We start from the raw sequence: 20,323 nt of genomic DNA on the forward strand, positions 1-20,323 counted from the left end.
ATAATGACTAGAATTTGATTCAAAATATTACTGTGTATCCAGACATAGTAGCTGTAGTCCCAGCTGTAGTCCGAAGTTCAAGGCCAGACTGAGCAACAAAGCAAGACCTCCACTTCTAAACAAACAAACAAAACCCAAAAAGCACAAGAAGAAAATTACCATGTCATGATGGAGGTATAGAAGAAACCAGATTGGCCATGAGCTGGTTAACAACTGCAGCGGAGTTGTAGGCACATAGAGTGCATTGTGCTAGTTCGTGTTTACATTTGTTCAAAATATCTCATAATGCAAAGTTTTAAAAATCTTTATTTTATTTATTTTGAGGCAGAATATCACTTTGTTGCTTTCAGTGGAGTGCCCTTACAGCAACATCCAACTCTTGGGTTCAAGCCATCCTCTTGCCTCAGCCTCCGAGTAGCCCATGCCACAATGCCCAGCTATTTTTCTTTCTTTCTTTTTTAGAAACCGGGTTTTGCTCTTGCTCAGGATGGTCTCCAACTCCCGAACTCAACCAATCCACCCCACCTCGGTCTCCTAAAGTGCTAGAATGACAGGGGTGAGCCACCACAGTTGGCAAAATCTTTTTATTTTAAAATAAAATTTAAAACACTTTAAATTTTAAAATTTAAAAATGTCCCCCGCCACCGGGGGGAAGGAGGAAAGATGGAGGGAATTACATTCTCAACACCCCCACCATGAGCAGCCTCCAACATGATGGTACTTAAAATGGTTCAAATGCTTAATGGGTCCAGACAGGAACCCTGAATGAATGAGGCCAGTCAACTATGAGAGGCACACGAAACAAGCATGAAGCAAATTCATCTGGTCAGAAGACAGGAGAGCCCAGAGGGGGCTGTGGACAAGGGCATGTGTGTGCTCTAAGGGAGGTGGTCTCTGCTCAGGGCCAGCCTTGGCTTTGAAGGCCTCATGCAGGTTAGCCATCATGCAGAAGGTAGGGCTGACGGTGACCAGATCCTTGGATTTTCTACGGAAAGCTGGAAATCTGTGTTTTTATGTGCAATTCCCTGGTTTTTCAATGTTGGCATTTCATCCCAATATTTTTTAAAAAACTGTGTGTGCCAAACAAAATATCTGTGGGCTAAAAACAACCCAGGGAACACCAGTTGGCCACCCCTTTCCCAAGTGCTAAAGCAGACCACAACTCAATCCATCTGTAAGAAGTGGAAAGGGTACTTTCATCAATTTGGCATTTGATAAAGTACCAAGGCATTTGGTACTTTAAAGTACCAAAGTTTTTAGGCATTTAATAAAGCAGAGAATTCAAAAGACACCATTGGCTTCCAGAAATCTATAAGAACCGGCTGCCGAACATTTCAAAGGCATCCTCCACATCATGGGCTTATGCAACAGAATCTCCACTTTGCCCAGAGTTTTGGAAATTAACAACCAGGGAGTGTCCTTTCAGCTTTCTTGGGATAGTGGAACTAACAGGCTTCAGATGAAACCCATTTGCCAGTTTGCAGAATGCCTGGGACTTAAGTCCAAACTACCCGCAATAGACAATCCTGTCATAAAATCAAATTGGGGTGCTCAAGGCCCATCGTAAAATGACCAGAGAGCTCTCTACTTAGGTTGCTTTGCCAGAGATCTGATGTCATGGACGTTTGAAGGGACAAGACAGACACCATCCCCAAACCTGAGAATGGACAGGGTTCACTACCAAGGACAGACTCCTCCTTCAAACTCAACTCTGTCTCCAACTTCACCAAGAGAAGGACTTTTGACATCCTGGATGGGCAAAACAGGCCTCAGCCCTTGCCTTTTATACACAGCTGAAACTTGACCAGATCCCCGGATCAATAAAAAATTAAAGAGGTGTCAAAAATGCAGTGGAGAAGGGCCAAATAAATGGTTTCATCATTCCCCAAAACAAAGCCCCTCTCTTTTTTTTTTTTTTTTTCTCTCTCTCTCTCTCCCTCTGAAAGGGTGGAAAGTAAAAGAAAACCGGAGCTAAACTAAAATTGAACTGGTGTAGGGCAAGCAGAGAGTCCAGAATTATACTTAAAGGCAACCCAAACCAAAGCACACCCAAATCTCACGTCAGGCGAATGGAGTCAAACCATGGCTGCTTCGTAAAAAAAGAGCGATTTTTTTCTTTGGTTCTTTTGTGTTTTTTTTCCTCCTGGGAAAACAATGATATTTGCCATTTATCCAAACGGGTTTATCAATGGGGGAGAAGGTAGGGAGTACAGTGTAAAATCTAGCACATAAGATTTGACTAACTGCCATGCACTAATTTGTAGCCTCAAATAGCTATAATAAATTGCTTTTCTAGTTTACTTTTCTGGAGAGAAATAATCTATAGCTACAGCTGATATTGGGAAGATTTATATATATAAATATATATATACATACACATATATATGTACACACACACATATATATGTATCTCATATTTAAAAATCACAGAATGAGTGAAGGCCTGTCATGACCTATAATCCTATGTGTCCTGATACTCAAAATCATCGCCATGTTGTCCTGAAATGAGCAAAGCCCCTGGCAGGTCCAGCACACCACACCTACCGCTGCAGGGAAGTGAGTCTTAGCCCTTTTTCTCTGTGTTCTAGTGAGAATAAAAGTCCAGAGAAGGGCCTGTAAAATGTCTTATAAACGCTGACCTACCCATCCACTTGCTCAACTGAGCACCTTATTCAGGGATGTTCATTTGCCACTACAAAAGAATAGCCCCCTTTGGAAGTGGAAGTTAAATGCAGCCTGGATAGCCAGCAGTGCAAAGTGCTGGGCCCAGTGTAAGACTGCGAGGCCCCCAGACGAGACTGGGTGATGCCTCTCTGAGTTTTCTTTCTCAAGAGCCATCTGCTCTCTGTGGGTCAGATGCGGCTCTGGAATGTGGGCTGAGTGGACAGCAAGTCTGGGAATGGACTTTCTTGTGGTTTGGTGGCTTCTGACCTCCAAATGCAAGCACACATTCCTTTGGAAACATCTGCTTTGCAGAATTTCAAAAAGATGGCAGAAATTCTCTGACAGGGCTAACCATCCTTTACTGAACCAACAAGAGGCAGCCTGGCTGGCCATTGAGAATTCGGGTCAAAAGGCAGCCTCACAGTTCATCCTTGAAGCAGAGCTCTGCCCCTTCCATCTGTACAACCCAGACCTGATGGAAGGAGGGAGGGGGGAGGGAGAGACCGTGAGGAGTGCGGGAAGAAAAGTGCACGAGCCCCTCCTGCATGCTCACCAGGCATGCCAGCCACTGGCTAACATGCTTTATTGGGGACCACTGTCATAAGAGACTTGCTCAAGGTTACAGAAGATAGTGGTGGTGAGACCAGATTGGAAGCAAGGCAGGACAACCGCAGAAACTCTTCACCCAACTGGCCCAGAGCCAAGGCTGGACCCTGGAACCAGCCATCCCATCCCTGAGAACTGGCTTCCATGTACTACGTGACAGGATACAGGACTATCTGTTCACATTGTTTACAGCATCAAGTGACATCAAAGCTCCTATCCAAGGTGTGATATTTTCCTTCCTTTTGTAGAAGAAAGGGGAAAGTAGTAATATCCGCGTATTTGCGCTTGCTATGACTCCATAAAGACACTCTAAAACACACATTCTTTTTTTTTTTTTTGGCCGGGGCTGGGTTTGAACCCGCCACCTCTGGCATATGGGACCGGCGCCCTACTCCTTGAGCCACAGGTGCCACCCTAAAACACACATTCTTAAGTGATCATATTAACTACTTCCCCAATATTAAAAATTGGTTCTCTGGGGGAGGGTGGTTGAAAAAAAAAATCAGACATACTACGATGCCATGTGGCCCTGCCAAGGGCCAACATAAACAGGTTCACAGTATATCCGTCATCTCACAGGGTAGTGATCATGAAAACGAATTGTCTAAGAAAGCCTCCTGGGTGGGGAGGTGGCAATAATGGAAAAAAAAGGTTGAGAAATACTGTTCTAGAAGGTTAGAAAAAAACCAATATCAGATGGCAGAGCTGAAGCAGGAACAAGGCTTTTGCTGGGTGTCTTTTTTATATTGTTTTTCCCAAACATCTGAGCACATTGTATAAGTTTAGAATGAACATAAAAACAGAATGCCGGACGAATCCCTCAGCAGGGGCCTGGCGCTTTGTTGGTGCCCATCACAGGTGGCCATGTGACTCCAACTTGGCATCTCTAGGTTTTAGTGGTTTCTGGCGCACCAGGGAGGCCCACACGAAGATGCCCTAATCAGGCCTCCGGGCGCCCACAGTCTCCGGGCTGCTCAGCACCTTGCTTGGTTCTCACCAGCACGGAGTACCCCACGCTTCACCCTCTGCAAGCAGCGCGAGGCCCAGCCCTGCTGGACGCCCGTGCTGCGGCTGGGCTCTCCGTGGGCTCTGCAGCCTCCCCAAACAGAAGCCGCTTTGTCACAGGCTTGCTGTGGGCACTAAGCCGACCCCAGGAAAGATCCCTGACCTGCAAACAAAGCACAGCCAGTCACAAAATCCTTCTCCCTTGCTCATTCCTCCTCTCCCGGCTTCCTGAGCTCGGGAGGGCGTGTCCCTGCTGCCGCCGCCCTCGCCCGTTTCTCACACGCTGATATGTCCAGCTTCTAGGGAAGGAACTTTGTCAAAGGACACCCTCTACGAGACTTGGGCCCCTGGCTCACACCTGCAGGGGACACAGGAATCAGAGTTCTCTGGAGCCCCTGGGTGGAGGGCATCGTGTCCCTGAGCAGAGGACCGAGGTCCCCTGGGGAGAGCTGGGGGAGGGTGCCTTGGGCCATACCCTGGGCTTTGCCCACCCCTCTACCTATGTGGAAAAGACAGCGGGCACAAGAGTGACTGAGACCATCTCCCATGACCAGGATAGCCGAACTGTTCTCCTATGAAAATATATTTTAAAAATTTAATGTAAGAAATCAAGGCAATTAAATTCATAAACAAAAATAGCAGTGAATATTGATGGAGAATGGCTTTGTGCCTAGCATGAGGCATATGACACGCCTTAACTCATTTCACTGTCTCAGAAGGGAGGAACTATGACCGTCTTCACTTGCAGATGGGGAAACTGAGGCACAAGGAGGCTGGCAACTTGCCAAAGGTCACACAGTCCGTGGTGGAGCTGACCCTCAAAGCTAGTGTCTTAGGTCTGGTGGAGATACATTGAGTGAATATTGAGAATTGGGAAGAAGGCAAGGGGTAGATTAAAACAAGACCCAACAGGAAAAAAAAAAAAAATGTGTCGGGGCAGATGATTACATCATACTCGGCTGAATCTGCCTGGCTGCCCAAGGCAGTCACCTCCATGGAGGAGGGAGTGTGATCGGCTCTTCCAAATGCCCCCCTCTGCCTATTCTCTCCGCCTGACCTTCATGCGTGAAGAGACACTTGGGAGTATTTTTGCTCCGAGGTGAACAGATTATCTAGACTGCTTCTTGGCTGCCTGAAAACTAGTCCCTGTGAGTCACAAACCAGGCTCCTTCCCTGGGGATTTTTCATGTATTCTCATCAAACAGACAAGAAAAGGGTTTAAGTGGCCAAACTAAAGTAACACCATAGAAATCACCACAAGAAACACGGTGGTAAGCAGAGCTATTATCATCATCATATATTAGTAAGGGATAAATATTAATTCCTTAACGTCTTTTAGGAGGCTGACGTCCTTTGCTGGCAATCTCAAGTTCACCTGTAATGCATTTTTACCCATTCTGTGAGCCTCTAAGCGTGAGATAAGAGTCTTCATGGGAGAGAGAACGGAGGCTCTGGAGTCTAAGTAGCTGAGCCAAGCAAGGGTTGGGGCAGGTGACACCCAAACATCTTGCTCCCCAGGAATCTGGCACCTCAGATCCCTTCCCATAACTTCACACACCCCTCTGCACTTTGCACAGACTGGTATGACCATGCTGGATGCCGTCTGGCAGGGGCTCCGTGCCTGGCTACATACTCGACAGAAATTCGTTTTACGGACACCAAAAGAAGAGCTCAGGCAAGTGCACAAGGCTTTATTCACAAGTCTGGACACAACCCAGACATCCACCTACAGCAACGTGGGCCAAGAGATGGGATCCCTTCAAGGGAATAGGACGAAAATGAATGAAGCTCAACCACACCCCAAAATATGGATGAACCTTACAATCTTAAAGTTGACACCGAGAAGCCAGGGTACCACCGTGTGACTTGTGTTTGTACAAAAAGGCAAAATGAATCCTTGGGGTTACGAAGCAGGATGGTAGTCATCTTTGCATGGGGCTTCTGGGGTGCTGTCATAATCCAAGTGGTAATTACGCCGTGACCCACTTGGGAAATACAGGGCACAACTGAATTCTGAGTGTGCATATGTTTCAGTATATAAATATAGAGAGAAATATTCAAATTCCCTCTATCGCAGTATCTCCATAAGTAATCTGTAAGCACTTCACGTGAAGAATGGACCAGGGGCAGATTGAAAATGAACAGACTTATATGTGCTTTTCTGGTACACATCGGGATCCTCTTACACACACACACAACATCCGATGTCCTCACGGGCCACAGGCAGGGGCTCCAGCTTTCGAGACCACATCCTTTCTCCCTGGAAGTCTCCACAATGGGGTCAAAGATCTCAGAGTCCTAGGCCACACCGCTGCCCCCACGGTCCTCTCACCTGCGGCCGTCTTGGGTTGCTGAGATAAACTCGCTACCCTGAGGCCCGTGGCGGATTTGGTGGTGAGATGACCCCTAACGAACTCTGAATGTGGCTCAGAGGATGTGCCACCCATGGCCTCTGGTGAAAGTTACCTCCAGGTCCACTTTCCCTGACTCCTCTCATGCTCATCTGTGCTCCAGGCGGCCAAACGTGTTGCTGCCCTTCATTTCATGCAACGGAAGTGGTAAGAACTACTTGTGTACTGATCACATTTTGGCAATATTTTTTTTTAATAACCACACTTGAGGAAGGGCATACACAGGCCCACCTCCTGTGAAATGTGTCACCCTCCTCCACTGCTTTGCCACCCTGGCAGTCACTCTCCTTATAGCTGCTTAGTCTGAAACATCAGATTAACTCAGCTCCCTCCTTCCGATTCTTGCCTCCCTGCTGCCCATTTTCCAAAGGCAGCCAGAGTGACCCTTCTGAAAAATAAAACACTGCACGGCTGTTCCAAACCTGCCTGTGCTGGTCCACTTCCGTGACCTCATGGCCTCTGCCACATGCTGTTCCCTCTCCCTGAAACACTTTTCCTGTACAATTTCCCACGGCTGGCTCTGTCTTTGGTCTGCCCTATGGATGCTAATGCCGCCCCCAGGCAGCTACCCTCCAGCTCTTGACCTCACGGAACATCCCACGTGGCTTTCAGTGCTTACTTATTGTCTTAAATGCTAACTCCTGTACCCCCAAAACACCCCATGATAGCAAGGATTCCACCTGATTTGTTTATTGGTGAATCTGTAAGTCTCAGAACAGGGTCCATCACAGATCAGGCAACCAGAAAATACTTGCAGGTGAGACAAAGAGAGGGAGGGAAGGAATGTCAAGGATAAAGAGGTTAAGGGTCAAGGGCAGCAAGTGGGGGGGCGGGGCAAAGGGAAGTATCATGGACAGGGAGGGCTGGGGCGCAGAGAAGGGTGCAGGCAGTGAGGCAGAATTTGGTCACAGGATCAGCCACCTGGAGCAATTGGTGTTTCCCTAGGTACAACCTGGGGTATCAGAACAAGAAACTAGTTACAGACAGGAGAGCAGAGAGAAACCAAGAGACAGTGTGCAAATCCCATCTCCAAAGAGGTAGGAAGGTGCCTCAGTTGGGCTGGGCAGAGCAACATGAGCCTTGAGGACAGAGATGCTCTGAGCCCCTGGAATAACACTCATTTTGCTATTTCCAAGAGATTTTTTGAAAACAGTTCAAGTCCTCGGAGTGGAGAAAGCAGAAGCAGCAGTTTGCAGTTCCAAGACAGAACAGGGCAAGCCCAAGGCGCCTGCGTACAGGGAGGCACAGGAGGAAGGGCTGAGAAGCACAGACCCAGGGAACGAGCAGCAGGGCGGGAGGCCTGACCCCTGGCCAAGGTGCAGGAAATGATAACCAGGGGCCTGGGCTGCCCAGGGGCCCAGGGGAGGGGTGGGGCCAACTTCAAAGAGGGTTTGTTTGCACTTGTACGGGACAGGGCAGGACCCACGTCTATGTGACCGCTTCCTTCCACAGAACCTTCCCTCGACCCTCAACACACATAAGCTGAGCTCTCGTGAAGTTTCCAAAGAAAACCTACTTTGGCAAAATCCCAAGGCAAATACATGGCAGATGAGAAATGCCCTCACGCTGGAGCTTAGCATGGGCTCTGGGCAGCCAAATGTGCATCGTGTGGGAAAGACCCCCCTTGGAATAATAAATGAAAAGGACAGCAAAGGATCTGAAAAACCTAGGATGTCCTCCAAACAGATGACAGAGAAACGAACCAGGGGTTTTCCAGTCCACTCGTCAGAAATAAACACAAGACAACACACCAAGAAATCCACATGTCACACACAGACACCTGATGGTGCCACGTCTGGAGACGTTCCCTGGATGCGTAAGGCCAGGAGGGTCTGACATCCCAGCAGTGGGGGATAAAACTGTACCACATCTTCCAGATGGCTAGTGGGGAACAAAATTGTACCCACGTCTTCCAGTGGTGATGCAGTTTGGGGTATACCGATGGGCACAACAGGCCACAAGGGGACTTCCCCTTGGACCGAGACTTGGAGACAAGGCCGAGCGCTGAACTAGCAGCAGCTGGCTGCCTTTAGGGTCCACACGGGCAGATTATTCTACTGCCCCAGCATGGCCTGAGAGCATGAAGCTCAAGCACTGAGAAGCCTGAACATGACCCATGGGCGGCAGCAGGGCTGGGCTTCAGAACTCTGTAGTTTCCTTTCTGTTATTTCTGCCAAATATTAGGAAGGGGACTTCCAGGCTGGCCCTGTATCGTTAGCATAGAATGCAAAAAAAGGCAACGTCAACAGTACTCCTGGGACCGTACAACAAAATGCACCCTCTTGCGTGTGATCAAGTCATTCTTGGAAGTGCCACACTCCCTCGTTTTAGAGATTTATAATGTCCACTAGGGCAATAAAGCATCTCAGAAGTCCTATGACAATTTTCTTTTTTTAAACTAGCTGCATGCTGTGGCTCATACCTGTAATCCTAGCACTCTGGGAGGCCAAGACTGGTAGATTGCCTGAGCTCAGGAGTTCGAGACCAGCCTGAGCAAGAGCGAGACCCCCGTCTCTACTAAAAATAGAAAACTAGCCGGGTGTAGGGGTGAGGCCTGTAGTCCCAGCTACTTGGGAGGCTGAGGCAAGAAGATCACCTGAACCCAAGAGGTTGAGGTTGCTGTGAGCTATGAAGCCATGGCACTCTACCCTGGGTGACAGAGGAAGGAGACTCCAGCTAAATATACATATATATATACACATATATATACATATATACACACACATATATATACATTTTTTTTTTAAACTTGGTTTAGTCTTTTTCTTTTTTACCTTTTTAAGTCATCTCTCTTTCAGAGAATGGCCCCTAAGATCCCATGGAGTGGGGGCATGCAGATTGTATGTAAACTTCACCATCCTCAGTCTCAGAGTCAGGTTTTGACCCTGCCCAGGACTCACTCTCATCACAACTTTGAACCTGTGTTCAGAAAAGTCCCCACACTGAGCTGCTTTCTATGTAATGTGAGCTCCTGCAGAAACAGTGAGTACGTCTATGGGTCTGGAGCTATGCGTGGCAGACGATCATGATGACCACCTCAGGCCCCTGGACATGGGTTCTCTAAACAGAGCACTCACTGGAGGAGCCCGCACGTTTCTCATTTTGGAGACCAAACTAGCCCTAGGCGGAGTCAGCTGGGGAAAACTATCTGGCCCTGAGCAGACACTCATTTATTTATGAAGCGCTCCATCTCTACTGCCATCCCCCAAGTCCTCACGTGCAGAGGAGTCCGGTTGCAGCCATGTTCCATTGCTCCACTGCCCCTGGACTGCAGTAGTTAACTCTCTGCCTAAGAAATCCATTTAAAATAAGCACCAATATCTTAACCAGGCTGGAGAAAAGTTGTTCAAGGATGGAGTGTACCCAGGTCTCCCTTTGAAAACAGAGCACAGTGACCTGCCTCAGCCCGTGTTTGATCAGCCAGGATCTGATAGATCAATTATTTATGCACCAACACCTTGAAGGAAGCCTTGTAAGGCTTGTGGGGCAAGATGACCCTACAGCAAATGGCCTCAGAAGTCCCTGCTTTATGAGTTTGGGGAATGTTTTTGATCAACAGTCTCACTAGACAGAGAGCACAGAACTACCAGAAGTTGCAGAACCCCCCAAAAACCCAGCTCATCAGGACTCTGCATAAAGCAAAAGTCAACAATCTCTGAGTAAGCAGCAAAGGATGTCCCTAGCACTGAAGTGTCTGGAATTTAGTACCTGGTCTTTAAAATAACTATTGTGGCTGTTTCGAAGCTTTTTTTTTTTTTTTTTGCCTTACTTCCTACTCCTTGGCTGGGTTCCTAAGAGTTAATTTTCCTAAATAATTGCGATTTCAGGGTACATCAATCAGATGCTACTGCTCATAAAATGTGAGGTTGGAGCTGGGCACGACAGCCAGAGATCAGCTTTTCCTTCTCCTAGTAAGAAACTGCAACTACTTGGTTTCTGTTTCCTGGAGCCCCCAGGGAAGGCTGCTCTGCCTGCCCCACCCTCTCTGACGTTCAGGGGCACCTGGTGGCTGAAGTCTTAGCAATACAACTGGTCCCTGAGATCCTGGACCAATGCTGCTCATGGCTACTCACGGCTACTCACTGAGCCCACCCTCTGGCCCGGCCCTCTGCCAGCAAACCCGGGCACCTACAAACTCACACAAAGCCCTCTCTGCTCTACATCCTATCCTTGGCCCCAGAACCCCCCTCAGCTGGGCTCACCACAGCGGAAGCCCACTGTTCCCTCCCATCAATGTGCGGCTCTGTTCCCCCCATCTCCCACCCCCCAGCCATGGCAGAGGAGCGCCCGCAGCCTGCCCTGCAAGCCCTTCTGATGGGGCTACTTTTCAATGAGCAGCCTTCTTCCCTTTTCTCCGTCCCCCTCCCCCAAATACACAAAAGAAGGCTAAGAGAGTGGGGTTTGTCTGTACAGGAATGAAAGGAGGTTAGCTTTCCTTCCTTTCTGTTTTCTTGGCCTTGGTCTAAATTTGGCAATTGTAAAGAGAGTGGAAGCTCTAAAAGAGATCCAGTCCATGACCCAGGAGGCACTGCTGTGGCCAAAACCACCCCACTCTGCTTTTTTTACTTGGGTTGCTGTAGGGAGGGCATCTGAAACTGTCACCGCTCACCCCCAAAATTCCTGCTGGGAAATAATTCTTGGACAGGGCTGGGGAGGCCCTCAAGGTCACGTTATTCAACTCCCTTAAATTAAAACGGGGACACTGAGGCCCAGCGAGGTTAAGGAATTAACTCCAGGCCACACAGTGAAAGACCATCCCAGGGGATGTATCAGGGAACCATCCTCACGGGCACTGAGAAATTCAGCATCTTACCATCATCCAAGTAGGTCTGGTCCAAGTTCTGTTCCTGTTTAATTGTCACTCCCGCAGGTAATACTTCCTTTTGGTCACTGGCTGGGGGTCCGTTTTTGGCAGCTCTTTGGCTTGTGGCATTCTGCTGCTGAATGACGGTGGGGTAGGAACCAGGGCTGAGCCTCTGACCTTGAGTGACCGGGGGTGGGCCAGGCCTGGGGGTGCCGGGCGCGAAGTTCTCGCAGTACATGATGTGCTGGAACTCCTGGTGGCTCCCACAGCGCAGCTGCTGGTTGGTGGGTGAGTAGTGGATAACGGGCGAGGCCTGCTGGTTGGCTGGAGAGGAGTGGAGCAGGGCCGAGCTCTGGCCCTGAGAGCCCGTGTGCACAAGCACGGAGCGGTGGGCGTCCGCGAGGGGCAGGGGTGCACCCATGAGGGCCGGCTGCTGGTAGCCCAGCAGGCTGGGGCTCAGGCTCTTGCTCCGCTGGTAGAGGACAGCCGCTGGGTTCTGCTGCTGGTAGCGGGCGTCCGGGGATGAGAGCCCTGAGCGGAATTGCTGGCAGGGAGCCATGGTGGCCACAAGGCAGGAGGGGGACTCGGCCACCATTGGGTGCTGTGGGTAATACGGCTGGTTCCCCAGCCCCCCGTGGGCAGGGCTGCAGATCAAAGTGGGGTCGTACTCATCGGAGGGTTCTGTCTTTATGGCTGGGACTGCAAGGAAAGAGAAGCATACGGGCACCCCCATCGCAGTGAGCCACAGATGGACACAGAGGATTTGCAGACAGTACCTGGCTTTGGGGGTCCACATGTCTGGGCCCAAACACCTGAGCCCTGTCACTTACTAGCTTTGTGCAACTATCTTTGGTAGGAAATGTTACCCTGGCTAGGCTCATCTTGAACTAGGCGTTTTCCCAACATTGGAAAGGTCGCTGGCAGGTCTGACTCAGTCCCGGGGGTGCTTTTGGCCTATTTCTCCAAGGTGGGAGCTCAGAAAAGGAAGTTTGATTTGAGACCCTGTCTCCCATCTCTCCCTACCCCAGCAGCTCTCATCTCCTGTCCCCATGTGTTTCTCTTTATACCACCTGTCCCTTTCTGAAAGGGTATATATGTTTTATGTGCTCTTTTACTGTTTTTAACACCCACCCTCAAAATATCAGTTTCTCAAAGGGGGGAGTTTTGTCTAGTTTTCTCTGGAACCACAATAACACCTAGTACTTAATGGGCCCTCAGATATTTTCCAGACAGAGGAATAACCAAATAGTGGCTGCCCCCTTCCTCAGCTCTGTAGAGCTGTGGGGGAATGAGGACTTCTGGCTCAGGCCTCAGTTTCCCTATCACCTGGCAGTAACAGTCACAGCCTTTGTGGTTGTTGAGAGGATTCATTAAGAGGCATCTACAAAGCACTTAGCCAGTGACTGGTATACAGTAGATGCTTAATGCTTGCAGTTGCTGCTATTATCTTACTGTTATTATTACTACTACTATCCATGTGGTCACTGTGGCCATTCCTTTCTCCCCGCCCAGCACCAACCACTAAAACTGGTCCTCCTCTGATGTCTGTACTAACGTTTACCAGCCCCCAAAATTGAGAAACAAATTTCCTTCTCCCTAGAATAAGTGAATTGGGATCAGGACTGTAACCAAGTGTGCAGGAGGCCTCCAAGTGTTGGGCATTGGAGGAGGCAAGGAGGCCCAGCAGGTCTGATTCCAGCCACAGAAATCATTTCTTGAGATGCCAAAGGCCAGTCCCTGGCCATCTGGGGGACTGAAGGTTGCTTGCCTGGACCATGCTCAAACAAGTGCCAAGACCAGGCCACAAATGGGAGGAGAGTGTGCCGTTAAACATAATTCAAAACCTCGTTGCTAAAAGGGATCCCTGGGTGGCAGTCTAGAGCCCTTTGTGCAATTTCCTCCTAGTTTTGGGTCCCTCTGGGCTTGAGTGACGCGATCACTGCTCCAGACAGTGTGTTATGTCAGACCAAGGATGATGGCTCCTTCGAAGGGGCAAGCACAAACCCATAGACGCAGTCCATGAGAGCCAAGACCGGGCTACCCAGATGTTCCCTTGTTTTAATGCTCTCAGCAGCCCAGAAGCTTCATATGAAACTGTCATAGGACAGAAATTGTACCCTGGGTGATGTTCTCAAATTATAGGTTTCCAATTTGGAAAGGTGGCTAGCAAATCTTTCTCAGCCTGGGAAGGCTATAGTCTATTTCCCAAGGGAGAGCTCAAAGAAGCATTTTTAAACTTAAAATTATACTCCCCCCTGGCTATTCCTGTCCACCTCTTCTGCAGCCCCAATCATAATCCAATGTAGCAATAGTTATCAGTACAATCCCTCCCGCTAGAATGTTAGTTTCCTTTGGGCAGAGATTTTTAACCTGTTGTGTTCACTGCTGTGTCTACAAGCTGAGAACAGTGTCTGTATTCAAATCTTATCTGGACAAATGAATGAAAAATAGTATGCATCACCCTTCTTCTTGGGGCTCTAATGACTTTGTGAGAATGAGACCTCCTAGGCTGTCACCTCCCACTCAGTCCACTTGGCCACCAGGTGACAATCCATTGTGGAGTCAAGTAAAGATTCTTGACTTTAGGATTTTTACTCCTATCATGATCAAAACGAAGACAGGGATGGAAGTCATCCACTTAGCTGCTCGACACTCTTGTGTTTACATGTGCCTTTGTCCTGCACCTCCTCCCCTGAAGGAAAACATTAATGGCAATAATAATAGTCAACATCATTGACACAGGCTTGCTATGCACTATGCTAAGTATTTTATGTGCATTTAATTCCTGTATCTCTTATAAAGAAGATGCTATCTGACAGATGAAGAAATTGAGGATCAGAGAGATTGAGTCACCTGCTCAAGGGCACCCAGCTAGGAGCAGAGCCCACACCTGTACCACCTCTCGACATTGAAGAAGCCATGGCAGAGACTCCTTACCTGGGTGGTAAGTAAAGTGCTGAGGCTGACTTCGTTTCCTTTTCCCATTGATGACGTAGAAGTTCACCTTCACGGATGTGCGGATGTGCTTGTTTCGATATTCAGGGATCTCAACAAAAAGCATGTTCTGAAAAGAAGGAGTTGCCATGAACTTAACTGTAACCATGTCTAAATTTCTACCCAGACCCCAAGCACGTTCCATCCTCCTGCCTGACGGGAATCATGCCACATCTGCAGGTTTACAGGTAAAATGTAATTCATGAGGAATGTCACTTTTCAGCGACAGCGAAGAAAGGCACTCTGTCAAGGTCACTAAGACGTCACAGTTACAAATCAGAGGACTTGGTGCTCAATAAAGACTTGATTCCCTTGACGATTCAATATGTACTTACTGAGTACCTGTCAGGGCCCAAACACGGGGGACTTGGACGAAGGAAGGAAAGGACAGAGCACAAAGAAAGGAAACGTGACAGGGGAGTCAGAGACATTCAGCAGCCAACAGTCATCCCATCCGTGTGCTTACAGGCTGGCTCTTGTCTTTATCCACCGTGGCTCCCATCTCCCAAATTTGCTGCCCATCTGGAAAAAATTAAAAAAGCTCAGAATTTGAAGGAACCATTAGAAACCAAAGATTTAAGACAAAAACTCAACACTTACGTGTTATATCATTTCGGTAGAGTAGGTGTGTGTGTACACATGAATGCGCGTGTGTATATATATTTATATGATTTATATTTATATATACATGAATACTTTTTTCCCAAAAGGAAGGCATGTTGACAATAGAAAAGTAGGCAATGGTGGAGAAATTGGAAAAAAAAAAAAATGGAAATTGCCCAGGATCCGTATTGTTATCTTTTCTTCTCTGCGTGTCTATAGAGCTTTCTTTCTTAAAAAACAAAAAGTAAGGTGGCGCCTATGGCTCAAAGGAGTAGGGCGCCGGCCGCATATGCCGGAGGTGGCAGGTTCGAACCCAGCCACGGCCAAAAAAATGCAAAACAAAACCCCAAAAAACAAAAATAAAACAACAACAACCAAAAAAAGTATTTCTGTCCATTATACTTTATTATATATTTTGTTCAACCAAAGGCTATTTACAAAAGGGCCAGCAGATGCCAAGCCTGGCATAAGGCATAAGGCATATTTCAGGTTCTTAATTGAGAACAAGAGTGGCTTAAATATACTATCCTAAGTTAAGAGGGAACCCGGTGTCTCAGCCACCGGAGTGCCTGGAAACACAGGAGCTCACCCTCCACCTTTTCGTCAACAGCCAGCGTGGCTCTCGTGTGAGTCACGATGATGATGGATGAAAAGGTTTTGCTCAAGAGTAAAACTCTCCTTCCCGGGAGCAGAGTGCTATATTCCCCCAGTTTGGGGCCAGGAATTTGGGCCAAACAAAACCCTGCATTTGCAAATAATTGATTTCTCTAGCTGACCACCTACATTGGCCGTTGGGTAGTTTTCAGCTGAAACAAATCATTTCCACAAGTATTTCCAGGGTGTTTTGTGGAACACTGATTCTGAAGGATGTTAAATGGTTTTATGAGAAGGGGAAAATTCTACAAGTTAATAAGCATTTGGAAACTGCTGAGTCAAAGTCAAGGGGGTTTCTCTCCTGCAGGACTTCTCAGGGGCTTTAATTTGTGCACGTGCAGAGTAATTCCTCAAGGGAGGCTAGACTAGGTCTCAATATTTGACCAAAGAACCCCTCTCCATGTTTTAAGCATGGCTGTTAACATCTTCAGTGATAGCTTAGGTTTGAGCCCATATAATCATAGTTCCTAAAATTCATTCAGAAGTCTGGATTTCAAGCATGATTGAAACGTAACAGTTTCAATAATAGTATGGATGATATTTGCCCCCTGGAAAAAAATTAACAAAAATTCTTGTGATCGCTACCAAAGCCAATGCCATCTAGGTGAACTTAACAAGGAACAAGCAACAAATAAGCCAGAGTCCCTGTGACAATTAAGTGTGCGATGCTTGGCCTCATACTTCTGTTAGGTGCAATTCCTGAAATGACTCAGGAAGACATGGCTTATGTCAAAAGGGAAGAGTCGAGGTAGTTAAAGAACCGACTCTCACTGTAGGGTGAAATCCCTGTGGTAGAGACCAAGTTATATCTGCCACCGTCTCCCCCACATCCAACACATTGTAGGGCCTAATAAACATCTCATGACTGAACATGCAAAACTGTCAGGGGCTCCAAAGGCTGCTGATGGGGCCAAGAAGATGCTAGAAGCTAACATCAGATGCTGCTCAAAAGGAAGCAAGAAAAAATAGCTAGTTGGACATAAGGTCAGAACAGGAAGTCATCAAGATCTGGGTCCTCTCAGTGTGCAAAGCTCTGGACAGAACTAGTTTGGAACAATCCTCATTTCTCTGTTGAGGTCATCCGACAGAGGCACTGTGTCCCCTTCTCAGAGGAAGTTACCACCAGGAGCATGAGCTCTAAACCAGAACGTCAAGTAAAAACTGAACAGAGGAGGGCGGCGCCTGTGGCTCAGTCGGTAGGGCGCCGGCCCCATATACCGAGGGTGGTGGGTTCAAACCCAGCCCCGGCCAAACTGCAACCAAAAAATAGCCGGGCGTTGTGGCGGACGCCTGTAGTTCCAGCTACTCGGGAGGCTGAGGCAAGAGAATCGCTTGAGCCCAGGAGTTGGAGGTTGCTGTGAGCTGTGTGAGGCCCCTGGCACTCTTCTGAGGGCCATAAAGTGAGGCTCTGTCTCTACAAAAAAAAAAAAACTGAACAGAGGAGACAGCAATGTGCTGGTGTTTGGATTGTCAACTCTCACCCTCAGCCTCTCCTTGGCTGAACTGAATTCTGCCACCAACAGCACCATTTCTGTTCATAGGAGCATCACTGCTTTGAAAGGAAAGGACCAGTTCAGAAGCTCACATGTGGGAGAAAAGGGAGAGAGGAGGATCTGGAAAAGTGGTCAGAAAGTATTAAGCAGCGTCCATAAAGCTTCCATGCCCAGCTCCCTCCCTTGACTCGTGCCAGGAGGCAGCAGAGAATACAAAAGAGGGTGTCACCAACAAGGGGGTTCAGAGTCTCCAGGTCAAGAGACCCAAGAGAAATGGGAGGGACACCTTCCCCCCTTCTCTGATGTGCGTACATAGGAAACAAAACTCCCCCAATGGCCACAGAATTCTAGCGTACGGGCCCTCGAGAGCACTCTTAGAAGTCAGTCCACCTGAGCTGGGCGCCGTGGCTCACGCCTGTAATACCAGCAACTCGGATTCAGCCCAGGTATTTGAGACCAGTCTGGGCAACAGAGCAAGACTTCACCTCTACAAAAAAATAAAACATCAGCTGGGCCTGGTGGCACATGCCTATAGTGTCCCAGCTACTGGGGAGGTTGACAGAGAAGAGGATCACTTGAGCAGGAGTTCAAGATTACAGGGAGTTAAGATGGTACCTGCACTCTAGTCTGGGTGACAGAAAGAAGTCCTGCCTCTAAAATTAAAAAAAAAAAAATCAGCCAGCCCCACACCATCAGATGAGGAAGCTGAGGCCCAGAGAAGGAAGGGGGTTGGGCAAAGACACACAGTAAACAGTTATCAAGTTATTGTCTTTACCAAGAACTGGCATGATCCAATAATGAAGGAGACATTTCCACAGACAGAAGTTCAAGGTTAGCGCACAGAGCTAAGACTACCCACCGCCTGAGAGGCCAAAGATCCCACCTGGGTTGGATCCTTGCAGGCTTATGCCTCCCCCATGAAGATTCCTTCAGAGCTTCTCAAAGCCTGCTCTGTATCCCTGTGCCTTCCAGATACTGCTGAAGCTCCGCCTCAGCCTTCAAAGGGCCTCAGTGACCTGGCTGCTACCCCTGTTCCAAGGCCTCTCCAGGCACTGTTCCTAATCCTAACTCTTTTGTACATTTGCTATGTGGCAAGCATCCCTCTAAGCCCCTCACAGACAAGGTCTTGTCTTGTCCACGTGACAGCCCTAGGAAGCAGGTCTCACCCAGGCACAGAGGGATGAGTGCCCTGGTGAGGAAGTGGGGGAGACAGGCTTGAACCCAGGCAGCTTCAGATCCCTGCCCCAATGGGCACGGCTCCTCTGCCTGCCTCGCTCCCCTGAGCTCCAGCCTGAACAAACAGGACCACACCTGCCTCCTCCAGTGTTCTGTCAGACCTTGCACGACAACATTGACTGTAACCCTGAGCCTTCTGCTGCTCAACACTCAGCCATTTCATTCCCATGTACCCTAAAAGCCAAGCAGACACACCCAGTTTTAAATCTCTGATGGTCCCTAATTAGCTGTGTGATAAGACACTAAACATCTCTCTGCCTCTTATCCAAAATATGGGGATAATCAGAGCCCCCGCACCTCACTGGGTCATTCCAAGGATCAAAACAATAGGCACAGGTAGGGCATAAATGCTAGACAGAGTGAAGGTCCTCGTTATGGCTAGCGGCAACCGATTACATAAACTTCACTTTGTGAGGCCAGGTGCAGTGGCTCACGCCTGTGATCCTAGTACTCTGGGAGGCCGAGGTACATAGATCACCTGAGCTTAGGAGTTTGAGACCAGCCTGAGCAAGAGTGAGACCTCATCTCTAAAAATAGCTGGATGTTGTGGCAGGTGCCTATAATCCCAGCTACTTGGGAGGCTGAGGCAAGAGGATCGCTTGAGCCCAAGAGTTTGAGGTTGCTGTGAGCTGTGACACCACAGCACTCTACTCAGGGTGACAGAAGGAGACTGTCTCAAAAATAAATAAATAAATAAATCCCTCTGTGGTTTTTTTTTTTTTTTTGGCATATATTCTATAACGTGTTAATTTTGAAGGGAAAAAAGTGAGCATTTTTAATCAGAAAATAGTAAACATTCTCTGATTGCAATTATTAATATTTCTGGCTGCAGGTACAGGCTGCAGGGAATTTGCAAAGGGAAGGTGTCTGATGTGAGACGGTGGTGTGTGGCCTGTTTTTCTTTCTTTTCAAAAATGGGTCTTTTCACCATTTGCTTGGAAAAAAATGAGAGAGAGGAGAGACATAATGCTGGCTTAGTGGAATAAGATATCAACACCTACCCCATGGGCTACAGCCAAGAGCTCATCCTATTTCTCTTGTGCCCCTTTAGGTATCAGCAGCTCAAGGGCAGCTTCAGGGACCCAGCCCGGCCTGTGCACTCATGTGGAGTCTATACTCAGTTCTGGACCAACAAGTCCCCAACGGGAAGTGAAAGCCCACAGCCAGTGTCCTTCTTGATTTCACGCAGCACGTGGATGACACACTCCAGGAGGCTGGTCTCTAAGGGAAGTGTGCTTTTTTTTTTTTTGCGGAATACCTCAAGGCCATTTTCCTGGGCTTCTCCTCCCTCCCCCTGGGCTGGTGCACACGTCCTAGGACTTCTCTGGGAGAACACGCTCACCCCACCCTCCGAGCTGCACTCTCACGAGGCAGTGGAATTCAAAAGAAATGCTAGTGGGGTTCTCTCAGCCTGACCTCACTCTGCCCAGATGCAAGTCCTCTCTGCCGTTTATCAGCTCTGCAGCCACTGAGTGGCAGCTTATCCTGTGTCTCAAGTTTGCTCTTTGGCAAGATAGTAAAGTTGATATCATGGACCTCAAAGAATTGTGGTGAGAATTAAAATAGATAGCATATGTGAAATGCTTAGCAAAATGCCCAGCCCATAATTAGCACTGCCATCATTTAGAAGCTGGAGTGTCACATTGGTCTGACTCTAGGAAAATGAATTGGATGTCCGACCTGAGCCAAGTATTCTACAGGGGATCAAAGTTTTTTGTTTCATTCTCATTGTGTTACATTTCTCATGGCAACTAAATAAAATGGCCATAGAAAGTATTCATTGAGAGGGGACTGGTTGGATTAGTTATGGGCCATCCTTCACTGGTACAGAATATCAGATATATTAGAATACT

At 48.1% G+C, this 20,323-nt stretch overlaps 1 protein-coding gene across 5 annotated transcripts in view; it reads right to left on the minus strand.

Moving 5' to 3' along the window:
- Window positions 1–20,323, minus strand: part of NFATC2 (nuclear factor of activated T cells 2) — a 155,692-nt gene that overhangs the window by 29,016 nt on the left and 106,353 nt on the right. For all 5 annotated transcript variants that reach the window (XM_053574545.1, XM_053574547.1, XM_053574542.1 and 2 more), the window contains exons 7-9: window positions 14,951–15,006; window positions 14,428–14,554; window positions 11,500–12,189 (exon numbers count right to left, since the gene is read on the minus strand). In XM_053574545.1, coding sequence (XP_053430520.1) covers window positions 11,500–12,189; window positions 14,428–14,554; window positions 14,951–15,006 — 873 coding nt within the window. The remainder of the gene's footprint in view (window positions 1–11,499; window positions 12,190–14,427; window positions 14,555–14,950; window positions 15,007–20,323) is intronic.

The sequence above is a fragment of the Nycticebus coucang genome, chromosome 21, assembly GCF_027406575.1.
Source record: "Nycticebus coucang isolate mNycCou1 chromosome 21, mNycCou1.pri, whole genome shotgun sequence".
NCBI classification, from domain to species: domain Eukaryota; kingdom Metazoa; phylum Chordata; class Mammalia; order Primates; family Lorisidae; genus Nycticebus; species Nycticebus coucang.